Source organism: Xenia sp. Carnegie-2017, unplaced genomic scaffold (assembly GCF_021976095.1).
Source record: "Xenia sp. Carnegie-2017 unplaced genomic scaffold, XeniaSp_v1 HiC_scaffold_2, whole genome shotgun sequence".
In the NCBI taxonomy this organism is placed as follows: domain Eukaryota; kingdom Metazoa; phylum Cnidaria; class Anthozoa; order Malacalcyonacea; family Xeniidae; genus Xenia; species Xenia sp. Carnegie-2017.
In genome coordinates this window covers 7,697,177-7,720,720 of record NW_025813482.1, presented here as the reverse complement: position 1 = coordinate 7,720,720, position 23,544 = coordinate 7,697,177, and the positions used below count along the sequence as shown (strand labels likewise).

Sequence of the window (23,544 nt, the reverse complement as noted above, 5' to 3'; positions counted from 1 at the left end):
ATTTTTAACTTACATTAGAACCACCATAAGTATCAGCAATGGTATTATACGTTACAAGTATGAAGAGACCTATAAGATAGCTATTTACTCAACAAAAACTTTTTGAATGCTGCCAAATGTTGAAAACGAACGTAGTAATATTTGACGTGCTTATTTGTAATGCCCGTTGACAGCAGTGGCCAATCTATGAGCACTCGTCAAAATTACAACATAGTTAATAGTTTGGATATTCGAATGGCATGCAAGAAAATTATCGAAATATTAAATTCATGAAAGAGATGAACATATTGTATATTGTGAACTTGGCAACTACGCACAACTTTAAGTCAATCGATCATTTCTAACTTTTATTTACGTTATAATCGTTAATATGAATATTTTGTGCTCAACGGTTGTACTAAAAATTGATGATGATAAAATGATGATGAAAATATAAAGTTTGAACGAAAGCTGTTTTTGGAATAAGGTCATATATCATGTCAACGACTCCTTCCAAGTGATATGCATTCTGAATCATTATTAATTTGCGTATAGTCTAATAAATATTGATGATGAAGCCTCTTTCTTTTTAGTGAAAGAATTCCATTGTTGATTGCAATTAAAATCCTATGTATAAAAGCCAGTTTCAATAGTTTTTTATGAACATGCGTTCGTTCTGTTGTATCGATAAAGTTTATATTCCGAGCACAATAAACCTTGATGTGGAGCTGTACGTGAAGGGGAAAAAAATAGAACATTCTCACATTGCTTGGCTAAAGTATTCCTCTGTTTACATCACGTAGTAGTAAATTCAAACTATTTTTAAAATACAATCTTTAGTAATTTAAATAAAAAAGATAAAAATTTACTTTTGTTCGGGGACATGCATAAAATAGAACTCAAGTATTTATAGGTTTATGCGTCAAGCTTCTCAAGCTTCTCAAGAGAATCATTAATTCTTAGCAGTTTAGTTTGAGTAAAGCTTCACACATAATACATCCATGATACATGCTGTACACTTTTACTCTAACTTACTGTTTTTACATAACAATTACTGTTTATTGTCGATTTCAGGTAACTTTTCAAATGGCTGTTGCCAAGTTACTTTCTAATGTTGCCAACTACATTTCCAAATATGGAATATTCGATATGAACTTGTCAACTTGAGTTGACAAGTTGTGTACTTGAGTACTGAAGTTGTAACTAAAGTTGCGAAGTACTAGCAAACGCGAAAGGTCTTTGTACCCTGTAGATATTTGGCAATGAATCCGTTCAGTAAGCAAGGAAAAGCTTTAGCAATTCTAATTCGTTTGACGGCCCTCTAAGAGTGTTATAATGCGATACGCCGTTTACATTAAGTAAAAAAATTACAGTAAATGTGGCACTAGAAGAGTATCGTTGGATTTTAAATGCAGAAGTACCCTGCATACTGTGCCCTCAACGTCTGTTGCCACTCGTAACAACTACAGACGACTCATCAAAGAAATGCCTACGGTTGCAATCAATCAATGAAATATTTGCTACGTAAGCTTCTAACTTCTCCATAACGTCCGGCCGTTCTGTCTCTCGAGGAATTTGACTTATTACCTTGTAAGAGTAACCAAGATCTTTATTCAAAATTCTACTAATGGATGACCTGCTAGGTATGTTTGCTGGAAGGCAAACTTTGATATTTTCTAGGTGTTGCTGAATCTCTTTTGCGTAAATAGATGGTTTATTAATTTTTAGATATTCAGCGTATGCAATAACGTCATCTGTACGCGTGGCTCGAACATCACGTTCGCCCTAGCGAGGTGCAGTAGAACCAGTGTCTACCCATAGATCTATTATATTTGATATAGCCTTATACGGTAGATTTAGTTGTTTCAAAATGTTTGTCAAACGCTGGTTATTTAACCACCTTTCAAGTATTTCATTTCTTACTTCTATTGGTAAAGCTTTTCCTTGCTTACTGAACGGATTCATTGCCAAATGTCTACAGGGTACAAAGACCTTTCGCGTTTGCCAGTACTTCGCAACTTTAGTTCACAACTTCAGTACTCAAGTACACAACTTGTCAACTCAAGTTGACAAGTTTATATCGAATATTCCATATTTGGAAATATAGTTGGCAACATTAGAAAGTAACATGGCAACCGCCATTTGAAAAGTTAACTGAAATCGACAATAATACAACGTTGAAGATAAAGCTTCTATGACTAATAAAACTATGAGGCTTTGCCATTATGCAATCTATCTTATTGATACCAATGCTTTCGAAAACCACGGAGGAATACATTTTGGAAAAAGTTAATAATTTTTTAGGTTTTTTGGCTTGCAGAACTCCACAATTTATCCTATGAAAACGACTTAACATACAAAATTACAGAGTGTATCAAAAAAGAAGACTTTTAGAAATTTACCTATTTTCATAGTTTAACTGCCTATCACTATGCAAAGCCAACGGTTGCATAAAATATTATCAGCTTTGCTACGTGCATGTATTACTTTTATTTGTAACAAGTATAGAAATTTCTCTTCTTCAGATCTGGGAATGTGGCAAAACTACTAACAGCCAAACATACACAAAATGCTTCAGTATGATAAGACATTGAAATAGATTAATGAATTGATGAATTAAGCATTACAATTGATTAACTTCTAAAGTCTTTTTTCAGGGGCGGATCAATGCTCATTGGACAGGATGGAAGCATATTTTACAAGGGGGTGCATCATTGTCATAGCTTAAGTTGCAAGGGCGTCGGGCTGTTGTGGATTTTTAGGCTTACATATGAGTGAGAAAGTGTTATTAGCTTGTTTATTTAAAGAAATTTTATGTTATTTTGAAAGCGAATGCGCGTTTAGTAATATATTTAAATTTTAATGTTTCAATATAAACACGCATGGTAGAAGTCAATTGCAAATGGCTGTAGTATAAAATATGTAGTATGTCATTGTCTTTGAAATGAGAAGTTTTACCTTTGCTTAGTCTAGTTGTACAATTTCATAGCCTCTAATACTTTTATATTAATTGCCGCAGTACGTAACACCAGTTATGGGTTTTTCTTGGGGTGATGCTAAAGAATTTTCGGGAGTTAACACCCACTGCCCCTCCATCAAAATCAGTCCCCGCTTTTTGTATACGTCATGTATATTTGAGTAATTACATATGCAAATTTGTTGATATATTTGTGTACGCACGCGATGCGTACCTATATTTTAAGATTACTTATAAAGTCTGAAAGTGCAATGAAATGTAAATTTGCAGTGTGGATTATCAGAGGGCTCTGTGGATTATCGCTAAATAAATATGGCAGAAGAATCGAACCAATCAAGCAATAAACGATTTGATGTTACTGCTGTTTCTTCACTAGATGAACTTAACGAAAAAGAAAAACTGTTGAACGGAGTGGATAATGGAAATCATCATAACACGGCGGAAAATACTATTGGATATCAGACTCATGAGGCTATTCCTATGACAGTATTTTATCGCAATGAGAATTCCCATTCAGAAGGGAAACCTAAAGCAAAGGCTAGACCAACTTTATATGAACTTAGGAAAGGTTTCGACTCTAACAACCCTCCAGAAAATGAGGTTTGTATTGCCTTATATTTAGTTCTATTGTACCACATTGCGTAATTGAAAGAATTAAAAAAAAAGTTTGACAAAAGCATTGAAATAATAGTCCGGCATTGTGTTTGCATGTTATAAATAATATTTAATTGCTATATTTCTCTAAAACTTAAGATTAATAAAAAAGTTCTTTGTTGATTCAAACGTACGATATTTAGCTCTGCCTATATCACTTCATGCATACTGGACTATAGCTGTACATTTTTAATGCTTGTAGAATATACGAAGTAACATTAAACACACGAAATTTTCTGCCTTGTATACACTAAAAGAAATAGAGTTATAGAATGGTGTAGTTTTCAGTATATCAATTGTTTTTATTTATACATTAGTATTTCAATAAGCATTGCTCCATTTCAAGAAGATAACCACTTTTCTAAATTATACATTATATATATATACATTATATATATATTAAATATATACATTATATATATGGTAAATACATTATATATATATATAGCATATGTGATTTAACGTGAATGGTTTGAAACCAGGAATATTGTTACATGTGTATAGATGTAGAGAGCATAGGTTTGTATAGTCATGACTTTTGAGAAGGAATTTTTGGTCAAGGTGTTGACTGATGTTCCAACAACTTTTGATGTTCCTACAACAAGACAAAACTAATCACATTGCCGAACATCACCGAATCACAAAGCACAACATTGACTGGGACTTGGCAAAATGCATTACTTACAGTACTGACTATAGACAATGGCTTACATTAGAAAGTTGGTATACCAACTTGGAACAAACCCCCCTGAACAGATCACAGCAATTACCCACACCTTACAAACGACTTATTCACAATACAAACAAACGATCAACTAAAAATATTACACTTCACACTAATTCACAGTGACAATGCACAATTGACACCCACGCATTACAACTAAAAATATCACACCTAAATCACACTTCACAACTAAAAATATTTCACTTCACACTAATTCACAATGACAATACACATTTCCTGTACACACAATACAATGACATAAGAATCAGATAACAAATACGGCTAACCTGACGTTTACTTCTCATTTGACTCTGAAGATGACTACCGACTGACGGTTGTCGAAACGTCAGTCAACAACAACCAAAACAGTCTTTCTCAGGATGATCTTCCAACCTGGATGATCTACATTTACAAACATGTAACAATATTTTTTTTCACTGGACTGTACTAACCTGGATGACATACATTCAAGAGCCTTTATATGGATTCAGTCAAAATACTCTCTTGAGGATATAGTATTTAGAATATTAATCATATATATGGTTCTATGTAAATTGTCAAACTACTAGAGCACTAGTTGAAGAACTATATTTAATATTAGTTATGATTCTTCTTTGTAGTCAAAAGTCCCTGGTGATGAATCTGCACAAACTCAAACTAACGACAGACCTATCCAAGCAAAATTTGGTTGGATTAAAGGTGTTCTTGTGCCATGTTTACTTAACATTTGGGGTGTTATGTTATTTCTACGTTTAACTTGGGTTGTGGGACAGGCAGGAATAGGATTTGCAACTGTAATAATATTACTATCAGCATTTGTTACTATATTGACTTCCACGTCAATGTCAGCTATATGCACCAATGGACAGATCAAAGGAGGTAAGTTTTGTGAAGATTTCTTGACAAGATTGTTAAACAAATAGTATGTACATGTTAAGTTGGTTGTTGCAATCTGTTAATTTCTACTTTAGAGATATTTAAGCTAAATACTTTCATATGATAATTTTGAGTTCAATATAAAATACTATGAACCTAACATTCTCAGAAATTGAATAATCAATAAAACATAGAATGTAATATTCAGTCATAACAAAGGCATTTTTTTCTATTGAAATCTAGTAGAAAAGTACTTGTGCATACTTTGTGATTGATTAATTGATTTCTTTGTTATTTCTGTTGTCATTGCATTGCTGTCTTATTTATTTCAAAATAGGTGGTGCATACTATCTCATCTCACGAAGTTTGGGACCTGAGTTTGGTGGTTCCATTGGTTTAATATTTTCATTGGCTAATGCAGTTGCCGTGGCTATGTATGTTGTTGGTTTTGCTGAAACTGTCACGTATTTAATGGAGGAAAATGATTCCCTCATGATTGATTTGATAAATGACACCAGAATCATTGGTCTTGGAACAGTTGTACTACTACTTGGTCTTACATTGATTGGTCTTGGTTGGGTTCTTAAGGCTCAACTAGCTTTGCTTGTTTTACTTCTAATTGCAATGCTTAGCGTGGTAGTTGGATTTGCTGTTGGTCCTTTGAATGATGATGCTAAGTCTAAAGGTTTCGTTGGTCCCAGTTCCTCAGCATTTAGTGAAAACTTCTCTCCTTCCTATACAGGCAGCGAAAATTTTGTCTCTGTGTTTGCTGTATTTTTTCCAGCAGCCACCGGAATCTTAGCGGGTGTAAATATTTCTGGAGATTTGAGAGATGCTCAAAAAGCCATTCCTAAAGGAACGTTTCTTGCGATTGGTCTAACTGCGGTAGTTTATGTACTCTTAGGGATCATGTCAGGATCTTGTGCATTGCGGGATGCTACAGGAATTATTAACGACACAATGACATGTTCCATGATGGAATGCAAGTATGGACTAAATAACGATTTTCAGGTAATGTACACTTTGGATGTATTCAGTTAATGTCGTTACTGGGATATCAGGATTGATATAACTAAGATTTTATTTTTTTTATTTGTCATATTTCCTTAACTTCACCCATGGAAATAATCCTCTTAAATGTCTATCACAAATCAAAAACCTTATTGTCAAATCTTTCACTTTGTTTATAACGTTGCTTTTTACATCTTAGGTAATGCAGAAAATCTCCATCTGGGCGCCATTGGTAATCGTTGGTATTTTTGCAGCAACTTTATCTTCTGCACTTGCAAGTTTAGTTGGAGCACCAAAAGTTTTTCAAGCTGTTTGTAACGACGAGATATTTCCTTACATCAAGTATTTTGCGGAAGGTAGTGGACCTAACAACGAACCACGGCGAGCATATATTCTTGTCTTCTTTATTGCAGCTGCATTTATCGCCATTGCTGAACTCAATGTTATTGCGCCTATCATTTCAAACTTCTTCTTGATGTCCTACGCCCTTATCAACTACGCCGTGTTTGCAGCGTCACTTGGTCGATCTCCCGGTTGGCGTCCATCGTTTAAATATTATAACAAATGGGTTTCTTTGTTTGGAGCCCTTTTATGTATAGGCATTATGTTCCTCATTCAATGGTGGGCTGCTCTCATAACAATTGTCACTATCGGGGCTTTATATAAATACGTATCGTATTCAAAACCAGAGGTAAAACTACATTATATTATCTTTTGCTTCATACGTATTGAGCATATGTATGACAATAATTATTTTTTCTTTTTGGATACAAAACATTCTGTGTTGATAATCAATTCCACCGTACAATTTAAAAAAAAACTATGAAAAAAGCATACTCCATATAGACTTGTTGCCAAAACTCAAATCTTTTTTAATTATTTGGTGTATTCTTTCTTGTATAAATGATTGATTGCCAAGAGATTTCCACGTATTGGATTGGAGAAGATTTACCAGCCAATGTCCTAACATCTTAACAAGTCCGTAGTCCCAAATGAAAAAACTATTTATTGTAATATTTTATGCAGCCTTATTTACATCGGACCGTTACTTAGTTGATAAATTAAGACGATACCACTTGTGTCATGTTACGATCCTACATAATTTAAGACTTTTATTTTTACCATTAGGTAAACTGGGGCTCCTCAGCTCAAGCGGTCACCTATCGTACTATACTTTCTATGAGTTACCAGTACAACGAAATTGATGATCACGTGAAGAATTTTCGGCCCCAATGTCTTGTGCTTTGTAGATTACAGGAATTAGATAACCAACATCAAGAGCTTGTTCACTTGGTATCAAACGTCACTAAAAATAACGGTTTGATGATATGTGGTGAAGTTTCATCTTTAATTTTCAATGAAAATGAAGATGAGGAAAAGCAAGAAAAAATTAGACGAGAGAAAAAGGCAGCAGCAATGAGTTGGCTACGTGAAAATAAGATTAAAGCTTTTCACTGTGTTTGTAAAGGTGAGCTATTTCTTTATGTTTTATGTTGTGTAACTTCTCTCGTTAAATGTAATGACAATGCAAGGATTTTAAAGTTTTATATTGAAAATTAAATTGGCCTCATTTTGTTTCAAGCCCAAGAGTTTCCTGTTGGTGTGGAGAGTTTACTACAATGCACAGGACTGGGTAAAATGAAACCAAACACTGTATTTATGGGTTTTAAAAAAAACTGGAAACCTATGATGGATAAAGAAAGCAAAAAAATGTTGGAGGACGACCTGGATAAGGAACTTGGGAAAACATTTCATGAAACAAAAACAACCGAAAATTATGTGAAAATAATACAAAATGCCTTTGATCTGCAATTTGGAGTTGCTATATTTCGATCGCGTTTTGATGACACGGAAGTTAGACAATACGAGAAGGAAAAACGTGAAGGAACCATTGATGTATGGTGGTTATTTGATGATGGAGGACTTACCCTTCTTATTCCATACTTGTTAAGTCTTAATCGGTTGTGGAAGAAATGTAAGTTACGTGTTTTCACACCAAAATCTCATCAAAAAGAAGGGGAAATTTCCGTTGCTAAGATTCGTATGGTTAATTTGTTAAAGAAGTTTCGCATTGATGTGTCATCAGTGATAGAGTTTGATGGAATATCAGAAAAACCACAAGGATCTAGCATTACTGAATTTGAAGAACTTGCTGGACATTCTTTGGATGGGGAACACAAGAAGAAAAGCTTACGTTACATAAAGCTTGGCGAGTTATTAATGGAACATAGCAAAGATGCAACTTTGATCGTGATGACGTTGCCTGTACCAAGTGAAAAAATTGAGCCCACGTTGTACATGAGCTGGTTAGAGATGATGACGAAAGATTTACCTTCTATCTTGCTGATACGTGGAAATCACACCAATGTTCTCACTTTTTATACATAAACTGTATAATCAGTGACCAAAAAATTCATATTAAGAGTCAAAATTATAAAGATTTATTGGTTTACTACACAAACGAAAATTATAAAATTTTGTTAAGATTATTATTATGAAGCAGTGTTGTGGATCGAAATTAATTAGGATAACAGGAAAAATAGAGCACATTATTTTGGCAATCTTGCGTCAAAGCAGGTCCAGTTGGCATCGCTCTCATAACAGGAAGTCCTGGAAACGATGCTGCAGATCTATTGGTCCGTTCATGTTTTTCCTAAGGAATATTGGTCACGTGCTTTATTCATGTAATTTTTGTAATGTACAAGTAAAAATTGAAGATTAATTAAGAAAACTTTAAACTTATCAAGAAAAAGTTGCACGTTTGAATATGTGGCTCAGACATAGAAAATGTAATTAATATATTTCAGATTTATTTAAAATCACAAACTCTACAGTTTATGAAGTATCAACTTATCGAGTATGAAAATCTTTAAAATCAACAAATACGTAGTCAATAAGAATTATTAGACTTTTGGGATAAACAGATCCAAATAAATACGAACAACTCTTTATGTTTGAAATAATGTTTTACTTTTATCGTGAGATTCAGTGCAGATGCTCAGGTAAATGACCGGATGCTTTACGTAACACTGTAATTAAAGATTGCTTTACGTAACACTGAATTAAAATGAGCCGTTTCGTCTAAATACAAATGATTTTCTTAACTTAAGCAGCAAATAATAAAAAATGTATCAAATGAAATCAAACTAAGCCGACTGACACAATTCCCCGCCCATAGACCTAAACACCCTTACTCAAAACATATAAATAGGATATAAGAAATCCAAACCTTTTTTTTCTAGCTTTATTGCTCTTTGATGATAAGATCATGAAATCATGTGATTCTTTGCATCATTGAATTAGTTTACTTTAAACGAATAAAAGCATCATCAAAATAACATAAATTATGTTGAATTTTTTGTGGCTTTGTGCACATAAATATGATAAAAGGTTAAAAACTGAAAAACAGCAAAGAAAAGAGAAACAGACACTTTTCAGGAACGGCGCCAAAAATTTGCACCTGAGGGGCCACGACTTAAAATTACTAAATTTCTTGCGTCTTATTTTGCCTCAAGTGTTAGGCTAAAGTAATGAATGTTAGCAAAAACTTTATCTTGGAGAAAAGTGGGGACCAACGCCCTCCCTTTGGCGCCGTACCTGCTTTTGTGGCAACATGACCACGCTTGTCGTAAATTTATCAATTTAAGGAATTTAATGGAAATTTGAGGAATTTTATCGCTTTTTATATGGAACTACGAAATTTGATTGTGAGAAAGCCAGGTTCGTCCATCACACTTATAAGGACTTGTGGTTTCTTGTTGCCAATCTCTATCGATCTGTGGTGTTTATTTTATATTTCTTGAAGAAGTTATTTCAAACGGAAAGAAATATGACTGCTCCTGCTGTAGAAAAAGCTGCAGGTGAAGAAAATGAAGGTATCCCTTCAATAAATGAAAAAAGCCTGATTGGTATAAGAAAACATGTACCGTTAATAGGCATGCTTAAATTTTGTGAATACTTCAAAATCAATTCACCGATCTAGACACTTCATAGGCTTGCATGATGTTTCAATGAGACCGAAGCATGATGTTTACATGTCTCACTTGTTTGTAATTTTTAATTGTATAGTCTATAAAGTTATGGGTGGTGCTGGTGGTTAGGGAAAGGCTTCTCTGCTCCCTCAGGTGTCGCTGTGGCATGAATGTAAAACTTTGGCAAAACATTCATTGTTTTAGATATCTAATGGACTTATAAGGTCGAAAGTTTTGCTCTTATAAGTGTATTAGATATCTTGTAGGTGTCTTTTTTTCATCAGTACATAGTGTTTCCTTTGTTCAAGAATGGCTTCTCCATAACTTCGCCAAATATATTCATTTTTACTATTTGGTATAAGACAATGTTATTATTGACACTCACTATGAGACTGACAGAAATAGCATGAGATTCATATATCTAAAGTGCAAAAGCTTTTATAAAGTTTTACTTTAAACTATTAAATCAACTAATGATTCCTTGATGGATAAAGATCAAAAGAACCGTGATTTTTATGACTGCTAATTTTAATTGCATTAAAATCCAAAATAATTCACGAAAACCAATGTGTGTATAGTATCTTATTGCAAATATTTCATTCAAGCCTTGCTTGCACTTTCATTTAATGGATTGTGTGCAAGGCAATTGTTTGTACTCTTGTAATTGGCCAATAGTGAAGGTGCTCAATGATTTGAACATGCAATTGAAGGAAGTCCTTTAAATTTTGCACTTAAACTCAACTTTGTCATTTGTCATTTTGTAAATTTGTGTTGTAATGTGTACTCCAACCCCAGTTTAAGTGCATATTTTGAGGAAAGTGGCCTAATGATTTTGAGATTATGAGATATGAGAGCACCATATGTACATAAGAAGAACCATAAATGTAATGGTAGTAATGAATGATGACATTTAAAATCCTGTATTATCCATATATTTAACAGCTGGGTCTGGTACTGAAACTGATAGTGATGATGAAATACCCGAGTTAGAAGAAGCTCAAGGTGTGAGCCAAAATGTTAGTGAGGTGGCAGCTGCTGCTGGTGTAAAAGAGGAAACTGTGAGTAAAGCAAAGCAAAGCCGAAGTGAAAAGAAGGCTCAGAAGCTGTACAAAAACTAGGACTGAAAGCAGTTACTGGAGTTACTCGTGTTGCAATCAGAAAATCAAAGAATATTTTATTTGTTATTGCCAAACCAGATGTTTACAAAAGTCCTAATGGTGATACTCACATTGTTTTTGGGGAAGCAAAGGTAATTTGTAATTTGCATTCAATTCATTTTCTCTAGACAAGGCTGTGTTATACTGTCTCACAACCAGTGTGCTGTCCTTTTTTGGATTTAAATGATAATTTTGATCTCTTAAACTGAACACCCCACCCATAGTTACTGTTTTATTTCTATACTGAAATGAGGGACATTTGAATAATTATTGTAAGTTTTTAAAACCTTTGAAAAGTTGTTTTCTTGGACTACTTATATTCTTCCCATCATGATTTTCATTTTGTCGAGATACTTTTACAACAATCTCACATTTTCTACATCATTGTTTGTAATGAATGTAGAAATTAAATTACATGTAGTGTTGCACATCATCATACAATGAATATTTTCAGTGATTTTTTTGTTAATTATTTAGATTGAAGATCTAACCCAAACAGAACAAATGAGGGTAAAATTGAAAGTTTGCCAAGTTCAATACTACAGTACTGCTCAAAGTAAGTTTACAGAAAAGCGCTCCAGTTGCATTCCAATTGTGTTCGGCTTAAGGAGGAAAGCATATCAAAACCCATTGTTGGCGCATCCGATCTACACAAGTGTTTAGTTATGGAAATTTCCCTATTATACCGAGTTTATTTCAACAATGAGTGTGTTCAGAAGATGTCCCAAAATTTTCTTGGAATGCATTCAGGAGGCATTCAAGCCACGTTTGAAGTGCAAATAGAATGCGAACGCAGTGTTAAGTTACTTCTAAGCAGTACTGTATTTGTGGTAGTGTGTGCTCAGTTATTAAAAATTATATAATGAGTGAGATCTAGTTTCACATACTTCTGTCCTCCATGTAAAATGTGTTTGTCTATGTATTCTGTTACCAATTTCTCTTGACAGATTTTGTGATCTAGAAGTGGCCCTATGAGTTTTAAGATTATGAGATATGGGAGCAACAATTTTCAGGAAAATCGTTCAAGTATAGGTTATCTGGTGAAATTCTTTTTATAATGTGTTCTTGAATATTGTGGTTAGGCTGCAAAGAAATTTGAAGCACCAGAAAAGCTGATGTCAGAAATCAGTGAAGTAAAAGAAGCAGCAGAACAGGGGGAAAGTGATGATGAAGAGGTATAGAGAATAGTGTTAAATATTTCTTATTATTATATGGCAAGTGTCACTTCTGGCTAAATGGCATGCTTTGATTAGCTCAGAAAATTTTTTGCCCATCCATTATTTTTTGTAATCAAGTCCAAAGTTTGTTTACAGTTGCATGTAAACAAACTTTGTAAAGCAAACAGCAAAACGCAAAATAAACGAAACAAAAAATCATTTACGAATGTGATTTGAAAGAAAAACACTTGGAAAACAGATTAACTATCCAGATGATACAATTTTAAACAATTTATTTTTTATTCATGAAAACTAGAAAAGTAAAAGCCACCCAGTAAAAAATAGCAAGGATGAGAAAGAAAGCAAGCTTCGTTTCAGGTCAAATAATGCCAGATAATAAATCTTTTACTAACCTTGCTTTCCTGGTCTTTACTGAGAAATATCAGATCTTTGTCTTCTTGTAAAAACCTTGCCCTATGGGCTCGGTCTGTACAAAAAACATTGGTCCGTTATTTCTCTGTAAAGATGGTTATTTGGTTATTAAGGGCTTATTGTTAAAGCCTTAAAATATATGTTATTTATTAAGTTATTTGAGAATTGAGACCCAGGGTAGGTAAACGTTTTTTATCTTGAATCTTTGAATGATTTATTGATTGTTTGTGTTGTTTTTTGTTGGGTTTTTTTGCCAAAGAACAGTCTCCTTGGTTTCTCCAGTCAGATTTAATGTTAGCTACATCCAAAAAATCTGAAGTTTGCTTATTAATTTTGCTCTGAAAAAGACAACAAAACAAACCTTAGCTAAACTATTTAGCTATAAGATCCTGACCATTGTCAGATAATGTAAAATCCACCTTCCACAGCCAAAGAAATTGCAGGAACTGCAAGGGTTCTGTCTGCTGCTGATTTGTAGATAATAAACACAATTGTCTTGTGACTGATTATTAGTTTTTATTATTTAATGATCATTACTACAAAGTGCACTGTCAGTTTTGATTTGGTCCGATGCATAAAACTGATTAATAATTTTATTAATTTTAACTACTTAGGTTGATGAAACTGGTGTAGAGACAAAGGATATTGAACTGGTAATGCAACAGGCAAGCGTTTCGATCAAAGGTAAGATATCTATCACAGAAACTGTGTATGCAACCACCCCTTTTTGTCCAGCATAAAAAATTGCTAGTGATAAATGATTACAAATTAAAGAAATCTTATCAAATTTGTTTGTCTTTTTTCCTGAGAGTAGATTATGAAAATTTTGCATCTGAAGTATTTACACAATATTTTTATAACATTTTTCTTGGATTTACAAAATAAAAATTTCATTTTGACAAAGATGCCAGCTTTCAAACTATATTTTCCCTTTTGTTGTATCAGCCATGTTTTCAACTTCCTTCTTGTATTCATTTTTCACTATTTGCAAGTGGTCTTTGTAAAAGCTGTCTGAAAGAAGAGGTGATCCCCTTTGTGTGCAGATTGCAAGTTCTTGTGTGCAAATTGCATACACAAGTTCTGGTGTATGTTGTATTTTTCCACCTGAAAAAATAAAATGTTTTTTTTGTCCTTTAGGCTGTGAAAGCATTGAAAAATAATAATAATGATATTGTAAATGCAATCATGGTAAGCTTAAATTATAACTATAATTTGAGCAAGGTGTAAACTAAATTGATCCAATATGTACGTACTGACATACCCATTGATCGAACACATACATTAAAATCATAGATCCTGTGCATAAGAATCATAGATCCAATACATAAGAACCATAGATCCAATACATAAGAACCATAGATCCAATACATAAGAACCATAGATCCAATACATAAGAACCATAGATCCAATACATAAGAACCATGGTTCCAGTTTAGTATTTTCTGTCTGTGATCTTCACAATGTTTGGGATATTTTCTAGGAGCTGACGATGTGATGGCCATCATGTTTTTGCTAAAGTTAATTATTTTACACAAAAGAATGTTTAAAAAATGTAAATTTATGGTTATTACATCCATTCTTTTATTGTTTTCATTAAAGTGAAAGTTTGAATGTATGCCTGCTTTATTTTGTGGAATATCTACTTCCACTAATTTTTCTAATTCTGCTAGTATTGTTTTTACTATGTAAACTTCAGAGCAATGTCATCCATTTGTTTAGAAATCTATTTTTTGCAGTAAGGTTGAACACAAAAACTTACAAAGCATGACAGACTGAGCGCTGGCTACACCCTGTTAAGAATCATCTCTGTTTAATTTCAATTGTCACCAAATAATTAATGTTTGTGAGACACTGTCTTTAACTAAGCATCATGTGAATTTAAAATGCATAACAGTACATTGTATATAATTATATGGTGGCAGTGACGATGCCAGCACAAACAATTACACCTCAAGGCAAATTTTGTAGAAAAATTATTCATTCTGATTTCAAAAATGACAATGAATTGTGAATATTTTACCAAAGTAGCAGAGCAATTACCTTTAATTAAAGGGAATTACCTTTCATGGTAATTTGCAAATTTATAACAATGGAAAATGAAAAAAAAACATCATTCGGGTGGGACATGCGTGTGTGTCACGCAACTTTTAAGAACTTGAAGCTCAGTGGGGAGGTTTCAACTTATTGTTCGTTTATCAAAATAACGGCTAATTTCTTCAATGGAAAAAGCAATGCAACGTGGTAAAACCAGCAAGAAAAAAAGCGAACAACCTGGTACGGAATTATGTATTTGTTATTCATTTATGACTTTCTATGCTGTAAATTTTAGCCTTTGTTTGATGATGTCCATCTTGGAGCGTATTCAAGAACACATTGTTGAGTACGATGATTCTCGTAGGATACATTTAACTTGTTCATATCTAAATGTCAACAAAATTCGTTTTAATTTCAGAAATTAAATGGCGACATACTAGTGTGGCTGTAGAAAAAGGGAAAGTCACATACAGTTGCAAGGTTAGTAATTTGCTAATATTTTAACATATGTCAAATATTGCAACGCGATAATTCCGCCCGAATATAAATCATTGTCGAATCTCACAAAATGTATTGATATTGTGCAAAATTCGTTATTAGGTCAACACATTTTTTCTAGTCATCAAAATATTTTTAATTGCAAACATAAATTGTGCACGTGTTACGTTTGAATGTACCAAAGTTTGTCTGACGACAGATGCATGGCGAAATTATTGTGTTATGTAATGTATTTGATGTATAATCATCATTAAACACCATTAGTAGATGACACTTTATTGCAATCTGCCCTGGTAACCAGGTTTATTTGATAAAATTACAAACAATGGAAATTAGTAAAATATATACAATTTTGACAATTAACAGTTCCCATGGTATTCATTTTAACAAAGATATAAAGTTGAATTAGCTGTACATAAACTTATTTCAAAACAGAAACCAATTTCGTTCATTGTATTTATGTTTTCTATATTTCTGTTGAAGGCTAGCCACTCTAGTTTCGTACCTACTAAAAAGTCTTTATATGTTCATTTAACCTAACCCTTTCTTAATTCCCTGTCAACATTTACTTCTGGAGAAAAGCGCAGCAACTATAGACATACTCATAACTGTCAGCAAATCAGTGAAAAATTCTTTTTACACATTGTGTGGTTACCTATATTTTGTGCTAATATTCCCTGTTAAAATTTTTGTAGTTCTGGGGTTACCAGGCTGTTAGTCAATCAAAAGGTTCAGAGATGATTAAAGAGACTATAAAGAAATTACAGGTAAAATACAAATGGAAATTTTCATCTTATAAATGTATATATTTCTTTACTGTAATCAGTTTGCCAGCAAGAAAAGTATAAATTATAAAGTCAGTCATTCATGTTGTAGTAAAGTTCCATATTTTTTCAAGTTTGCCAATGACATGAAGAAGAGTGAAGAAGGGTTGAAGGCCAGCAAACTAAAGAAAGTGGAGTTGTGTATTTCAATTGATAATCTGATTTTAACAGAGACAAAAACAAAAGTATGTATTTCTTTCTTCCAGCAGTGTTTGCCCTAGGTACCATATATTTACAATTTTATTTTTGGTCGGAACATAGAATGTAGGAAATGGGATGTGTTATCTTTTCAAAAAATTAACATGGATGTATTATGCACTGCTAACTGATAAATTGACAACATTTTTGATGTTTTAAAAACAATTATTTACATGCTATATGTCAAACCTTTTATTACTCACTTGACCTATACAGTCAGAGAAAAAAGGAACTGGTTAATTTGAAAACACATGAATGTGTAGTTCATTAATGAATATGAAAGATAAGTTATGTATTGCTTTGTTTTGTATTGAAACCTTGAAAAATAAATTATGTATCTCTTTTGTGTATTACATAAACCTTGAAAAATAAGTTTATGTATATCTTTTTTTTTGTATTGTTGGTTTTAGACTACATTGTACAACTTTCCATTGGAAAGGGTCTCATACTGTTCTGATGATAAAGCTACGAAGAAGTTGTTTGGTTTTATTGCAAGGAATAAGGAATCGTCTCAACATCATTGTTATATTCTTGAATCTGATAAAAATGTAAGATTGACGATGCTTTTAAATGGTTTAATAAAGTCTAACACATGTGTGAAGCAGACTAAGAGAGTCTTTAAAAAGTCTGAAATTTAATCTCCTATAATTCATAGTAAATGAAACCTCTATCAAGTGGACACAATCCCAAAATTAACAAATAAAGACACAAAAACCTGTGTTTGACCGACAAAAGTTTCAGCATATAATAATGGGAAATTGTTTTGCTCAATTAAAAAAACCGTCTCATGTTATTGAATTCAATCATGTGCTTGTTTCTCTACAGTCTTAATTAAAGTGCATGTACCTATTTCCCTTTTATTGGTTCATTTCAATAAGAATTTAAATTTCGATAGGTATGTAAGTCTATTTGAAACGCATAGAGATTGACAGTAGCAATTTCATCTCTTCTGAATGTTTGCAAGTTCGTCAGTAATATCCTACTTATAAATGTAATGTAACAAATTATTATAGAAGTCATCTGGGCATGCGCAATTCACTTGACCAGTTGTTCTAATTCATATGAATGGCAACGAACAATTTGATCTCCTTGAACTGCACTTTCAGTTACTAGCTTGCTCCGCACAAAACTATTAAAAAATATTTCTGAGCATGCGCGGTCGGGTCTAGAGAATTCGATGTAAGAATCATTTTATGGTTGATTCAAATTACAAATCAAACAGAAAGATGAAACTAAAGGTCTCAAGTTTGCACCTCGCACTACCCCCTCCCCATTTAAACTTTCTGGTTACGGCCAAAATGTAACGACATTCCAGGATTCAAATCGTTTAGCTACTTTGTTTCATAATTTGTTATTTCCTTATGGGGAAAGGCTGGTGGAAAGAACATCCCAGGTTTGCGCTTTATCAACTGTACTTCACCATTGAATGTTTTTAACTTTTAGTTTTAGGATTTATGAAATTAGCTACCTAATAATAATAATTATTAATTGTGTATAGGCTGAAGAATTGACCTTAGCTGTTGGGCAAGCATTTACATTGGCATACAAACGTTTTAAAGAAAATCAGGCTGTTGCAGGAAACGATGTCAATGAAATGAAAGAACGTGTTGAAACTGCAGAAAAGGAAAATGAAGTCTTAAGAAAGAAACTTGAAGAATTGGAAAAAATAAATAAAGAGCAAGCAACGAATACCCGACCATCATTAGCATCCATTGCTAAACCTCGAGTAAATGAGGTGAATTTTATATGATATGAATATGAGAATAACCTGTGCTATGAATTTCTTTATTCGTGCAGAAGCGTTTCAAAAATAAATAATAAAAGTGTAGGTAGGTACTAGTTATGTAAAACGGTATTATGGCAGTTTCATTCTAGTGCTGCTATTGTGTTTCATTTGAATGATTATGAAGTATTCAAAAGTTAACCAAGTCTCCAATCTTTGACGCTGGCTGCGATAACTGCCATTGATACATTACATCAATGAAATAAGTCAAACACATTACGTAATTATAGTTTTCTGTGCTGTCTTTTAAAAACTTTATCACTTATGGTTTTTGTACGTATCACGTGATTAACTATGTGATAGCTATGTAAAAACTATCGATATATTCATATATTTTTCATAAAGTATTGTTTGATGTTTTCAGAACAACCAACAAACATTTGATCCATTTGCCGAGAAGACTGCACCTGTGTTCGAGTCATCCTCCTTTGACATCCAAAGCCCCTCTCCGTTCCCCACGGAACACAGACCATTACCCCCTAGTATTGCATCCAATCCATTTGAAATGTCAGCAGCCGAGTCCCATGCAGCACAAAGTCATAAAAATGATGGCGATCTCCTTGGCGTGTATGGAAGCAAGGGATCTTTAACTGGTGTTTCGTCGAATGATGTCAACAATATGTTTGATCCACTCGCTGAAATAGATAACAATAGTGAAGTATCTCAGTCAGAACAAAATGCTGTTGATCAGAATGAACACATTTACGCAACTGTATCTCGACCAAAACCTGCACCTTTATCTACAGGTCTATTACCACCTCCACCATCAAAACAAAGTATTATGGAGAAAAACAGGAATTCTGGTAACAAAGGTAAACTTATCTTTACTCAACTGATTCACGTGGATGAATCCATATTTCCGCCACATTGATGTGATTTAAAAATTCATCAATAAAGTATTCCTAACATTTATTGATAACTTTAGTTTGGTGACGAAATTGCGCAGGAAAATAAAACTTTTTTATTAGATTTCTTTCAAGATTTTGTTCATTTATCTTATTTCAGTCGAGTCCAACAACGGGAGTTTTACTAATTCCGGTATAGGCATGCAGACAAATTCACCAACAACATTTGAAAGTCAGGTAAATGTTTTCTGATATACTGGGACGGTGTGAAATATTTTAGCCTGCAAGTGTGGTCGTGATACTTAAATATTTTGTTATACACTCACTGTAAAAACAATAGATTTTTTTACGAATAAATCATGCTAATGATATGAAGTTTACATGGTATGACAAAACTTGTGTGGGCTAGATACACAAGTGAAAATAAGTTGTGCAACTATTTTTACACCATCAAAAACTCCTGTCTTTGTTTAGTGAAGTAACTAAAAATGCCAATGAAACAAAAATTCTAAAATTTACATCAAACTTCAAGCATCAATAAATGTAATAATCGAAGTTGTCGTATGCAACACGTCACGCTTTAATTTTTACAGTCATAGTGTACTGTCGTTTTAAAATTTCTGTTCAATAAATATGTGATTTAAATAGAAAATTTTCCTTACATCGATATGACGATATCTCACAAACTTTCCACAAAAGTACCACTGTGATAGTACGATTTAATAAAAATGCACCAGTAGCATGTTATAATTTACAATTTTGTTTAATTTTTTTTAGAATGGCGTGCAAAATAACCTGGTTATTTTTTAAGAAGCATCAGCAAGAGTCCGACACATAAATTGGAGATTTTGTGCGACATCGTACTTGATGAAAAAGATGAAATTATAGTTTGAAGAGAATGTGTATAAATATTTTGTGTTGAGCATGTTTACGTATGCAAGAGTTTTACGTCGATTTGTTTTGTTTATACATACTATATTGTGCACAATATATTGTAGTCAAAATCAATGTATAACATATAATTTCTAATTTTTACCTTATGGCAAACACGTGTTGAGTGTATAATGAAATTTATAATATATACAAAGGAAAATAATTACATGTTACAATAAAAAATTGAGGTAGTTTCTTTGGAAGCATATATTATAATACATTAATCCCATGTTATTAGACTTTTTCTATTATACACATTTATACTTTTTTGCAACACAATTTCAACATGGTCTCACGGATAACCACTGATCTTACTTCTGTTCTGTAAACCTTTCCTTTTATTGTAATACTGTTTTATCACAAAACAAATCTGAAACTTTCTCACCATTGAGTTCTTCATTGACCTGTTGGCCCGGGCCTGGAACCTGTTGTCAAATCAACAAATAGATATAACATTTTAACGTTGTCTATACAGTTATTGATACACGGGTATGACGTTTGTGATAGATAATTACTTTTTTCCATGAAGCCCATGATGTTTTCAGTCATGATGTGAGAGATATTGTATAAGGAGGCTGTCGTGAGAGTTATGAGAAAGTTACATTGTATAAGGTAACAAGTAAAAAACGTATAAACATGTTTAGAGTTGGTTTAAATTATAAGTCAAAACGGCAGGAAATGTTTGAACGTTTGAAGTATCCTTGGATGTTCTAGTTTGTTTTATGAAAAAAAAAAGATAAAATTCGAAAGCAAAAAACCCCGTTTTCAGTCCATGCTTCCAGATACCTTTTTAAGCGCAAGGCACTAGAACGCCGCATGTTAACGTTTCGGTAGGAGATTTCGGCCCCTCCACGCTATCCTACTTGGGAAATGCCAATAGCAAGCTTCCGCCCATCAGACCCCGAGATCGCCTGCGATAGGCTTTGCTCCGTGGTACGCAGGGAGAGAGCGGTCGCCACCGAAGTGTGGGCCCCTAAGGCACTGCATACTATATCGCACCCAGCTTCCACTGCTAGTTGACATCTACTATATGAAGTTTTAGCTTTATATATATATATATACACAAATTTAAAGGCTTACGAAAGTTGTGGTATGATTGACATCGTTACTGCGCATGCCCAGATGATTTCTTTGATATTTTGCGACTAAGTGAGCTAATTGCCCAAATGTAGTGCAAGTACATATAGTTGATCGTTGTCATGACTATGAACAATCACTCGAGTTGATTGCGCATGCTTTAGCGCATGCGCAGATGATTTCTCTATTAAATTGGTACTAAGCATGCTATTTACTTCGAAATTGGTGCTAGTACATCCAGTTGATCGTTACCATGAGCTTGGAGAGTTTGTGGAGTTGAAAATGCATGCTCAGATTCTCAAATAATTCGTGACAGAGCGAGCTCTGAAATTGGTGCTTGTAGATGCGCTGAGCAAATTTTCAATAATATATTTTTGGCCTGCTCTTGATCTCTTAAGCTTGTTTTTACAAATGCATATCAAATTCCTCTACACTTTGTTACGCCACTCGTAATATCTGTGACAATGTTAGAGATGTTTTTATTTCTCTCTATAACTTTCTATCTGCATATTTTGTGCATAAGCAATGCTCTAATATTTACGACAGATATTGTAATTCGTGGATTGAGGTAGAAAAAGTACTTGAAAAGGAAAGTTCCAACATTGAAACAAAATCAAGCAAAACCAATACAAAAACAATGCATTAATAACACGGAGTCTGCTGAAGATATGTTTGGAAGCTTGTTGGCTCAGGTGATATATAGTAGTGGGAACTGTTCATGGGGTTGCCGAAGATATGTAAAAATAAGTACTTACGTCTTTCCTTTAGGACGAGGAATCTGATTTCGAAAGTAAAGAGGAAGCAATCATCACAAGAGATTTGCAAGAAGATTCGATTATTGCATGTTCTAGCCAACTGTATATATGTGTAAGGAAACATGAAAAAATGTGAACAATTTTTGTTTAGCTCAATATATATCTATAAAGACTTATTATTTGCTGTTTTTCTCAAATTTTTGCCAATAGGGTATGATTCAAGTAAACGCGTTTCGACGTTTTTGCTTTTCTATCGTTGTATTGTTCTGTTGATGTATTTTAGTGGTGCAACTAGTGCTTTATCGCTTTGGTTGGAATCAGTAGTGGAGAAAATTTATTATTAGGATGAGCTTGTGCAACTCCGCTAACATTTTTATCCAAAATTTCCGTACAACGTATTGCGTGATCCATGTTTTTGGCAACATATTGCGCGTTTATAAAATATAATAATTTGGATGAGATTCCTCGTCCAGGTAATTAGTAAACATGTCAGTGTTTCCAACATTTCCCTACTACACATGTTTCTTTACTCTTTAGCACCTTTGCACATCTTCCAAGTCCGTAGACTGTTGTTCCTAAGAAACTGAAATCTTTTACTTGCTTTATTTCTAATGCCAACCTCACTGTTTGATCTGGTGTTCTCTTGTGTATTTTCCACACGTCTCTTTAGACTACATTCTTGTTTCTTTCTACCATCAATGTACATTGTAATATCTTCAGATCATTATGTTACTGTACAAACGTGAAACGCCACTGGTGATCTGTCTAACCTTAACTTTTAGCTTGCCAATATACAGCGAACAAAAATGGGCTTAGAGAAAATACTTAGAGCAATTTAGTATCCATCCTAAACACATCCTCTTCCTCTTTAGATGAGTGACTCGTTACTTTGTTCCCTTCAGACTTCGACATAATATAAGGCAGTGTTTTTCTTGGCATCCTGTGTTAAACGCTTTCTCAAATTAACAAACGACAATGCAATTTAATTCCTAATCAGCAAAAACGTAAATACTGCGCAATCTGGTACAAAACCATGCTGCTTTTTCTTTGTCTAGATCGCACCATTTCTCACCGTAATTTTCTTGAGTAACTGATTAATTTTATGCTACAATTTGCACATTCTCATTGCTCTTCAAATGAGAATCTGTGGCAGTATCTTTCTCCGTTCCTTTATTATCTATATAGAATCTTGTTAAACTACATGGTCAAAACTTTTAAGCACTTTTCCGAGACAATTCCTTACCTAAAAAGACTACACTCTCTCTGCTCTATCATACCGTTCACTGCGGTTCAGGCTACATTTTCTTCGTCTCATCTACCACTACTGACAACTAAGCAGTCTGAGTCACTCATCTTTAGATATTCATCGTCTATTTTTGATGTAAATGTGATTGACATTTGAAAAATTTGCTCCTTCCTTTCTTACATGTCAACGTATTTTCTGCCTTTCGTAAGTACTAATCTACTTCTAAGGTAGTTTTTTTCAAATCACACTCAATATGTGCGACAGGACCAGAGGACCACATATGACATTAAAGATGACGAAACATTCAATTTCTGACTTCACAAACATCAGTCTTTGTCTTTGACTTCGTCCGGTTCATTCCTGATTAGTTTCTTACAGATAATTCCCACTCCGTTTTTAAGCTGGGTTATAAC

At 33.5% G+C, this 23,544-nt stretch overlaps 3 protein-coding genes across 5 annotated transcripts; all 3 read left to right on the top strand.

Annotated features, from left to right (window-relative positions):
* Positions 1-3,022: 3,022 nt before the first annotated feature.
* On the top strand, positions 3,023-8,710 carry LOC124439859 (solute carrier family 12 member 2-like). The gene is made up of 6 exons (XM_046990133.1): positions 3,023-3,556; positions 4,955-5,213; positions 5,548-6,221; positions 6,421-6,912; positions 7,350-7,689; positions 7,804-8,710. The coding sequence occupies exons 1-6, from the start codon at positions 3,269-3,271 to the stop codon at positions 8,607-8,609; spliced, it is 2,859 nt and encodes a 952-aa protein (XP_046846089.1). The 5' UTR covers positions 3,023-3,268; the 3' UTR covers positions 8,610-8,710.
* A 1,340-nt stretch (positions 8,711-10,050) lies between these two features.
* LOC124440553 (nascent polypeptide-associated complex subunit alpha-like) lies at positions 10,051-14,531 on the top strand. The gene is given in 8 exon segments (XM_046990948.1): positions 10,051-10,096; positions 11,135-11,293; positions 11,296-11,441; positions 11,827-11,859; positions 12,432-12,524; positions 13,553-13,622; positions 14,076-14,126; positions 14,419-14,531. Coding segments are annotated over 7 exon segments (570 nt in total). The 3' UTR covers positions 14,099-14,126; positions 14,419-14,531.
* Positions 14,532-15,076: 545 nt separating this feature from the next.
* On the top strand, positions 15,077-20,355 carry LOC124439862 (PTB domain-containing engulfment adapter protein 1-like). 3 transcript variants are annotated; one of them, XM_046990138.1, is made up of 10 exons: positions 15,078-15,212; positions 15,391-15,452; positions 16,166-16,237; positions 16,369-16,479; positions 16,903-17,040; positions 17,991-18,227; positions 18,640-18,928; positions 19,022-19,087; positions 19,281-19,357; positions 19,898-20,355. In XM_046990138.1, the coding sequence occupies exons 1-10, from the start codon at positions 15,158-15,160 to the stop codon at positions 19,928-19,930; spliced, it is 1,140 nt and encodes a 379-aa protein (XP_046846094.1). In that variant the 5' UTR covers positions 15,078-15,157; the 3' UTR covers positions 19,931-20,355. The 3 variants fall into 3 exon arrangements, with proteins under 3 accessions (XP_046846092.1, XP_046846094.1, XP_046846093.1); XM_046990136.1 differs by having other exon boundaries at positions 15,077-15,212; positions 18,640-19,087; XM_046990137.1 differs by lacking the exon at positions 19,281-19,357 and having other exon boundaries at positions 18,640-19,087.
* Positions 20,356-23,544: the final 3,189 nt, after the last annotated feature.

What these genes read in the sequence shown, in the direction of transcription:
- LOC124439862 (XM_046990136.1), top strand. Translation starts at nt 15,158, where the DNA reads ATGGAAAAAGCAATGCAACGTGGTAAAACCAGCAAGAAAAAAAGCGAA. An exon ending in AGACTATAAAGAAATTACAG is followed by an intron (nt 16,238 to 16,368) that starts GTAAAATACAAA and finishes TATTTTTTCAAG; the next exon opens with TTTGCCAATGACATGAAGAA. An exon ending in TAACAGAGACAAAAACAAAA is followed by an intron (nt 16,480 to 16,902) that starts GTATGTATTTCT and finishes TGTTGGTTTTAG; the next exon opens with ACTACATTGTACAACTTTCC.
- LOC124439859 (XM_046990133.1), top strand. Translation starts at nt 3,269, where the DNA reads ATGGCAGAAGAATCGAACCAATCAAGCAATAAACGATTTGATGTTACT. An exon ending in CAATGGACAGATCAAAGGAG is followed by an intron (nt 5,214 to 5,547) that starts GTAAGTTTTGTG and finishes ATTTCAAAATAG; the next exon opens with GTGGTGCATACTATCTCATC. An exon ending in GACTAAATAACGATTTTCAG is followed by an intron (nt 6,222 to 6,420) that starts GTAATGTACACT and finishes TTTACATCTTAG; the next exon opens with GTAATGCAGAAAATCTCCAT.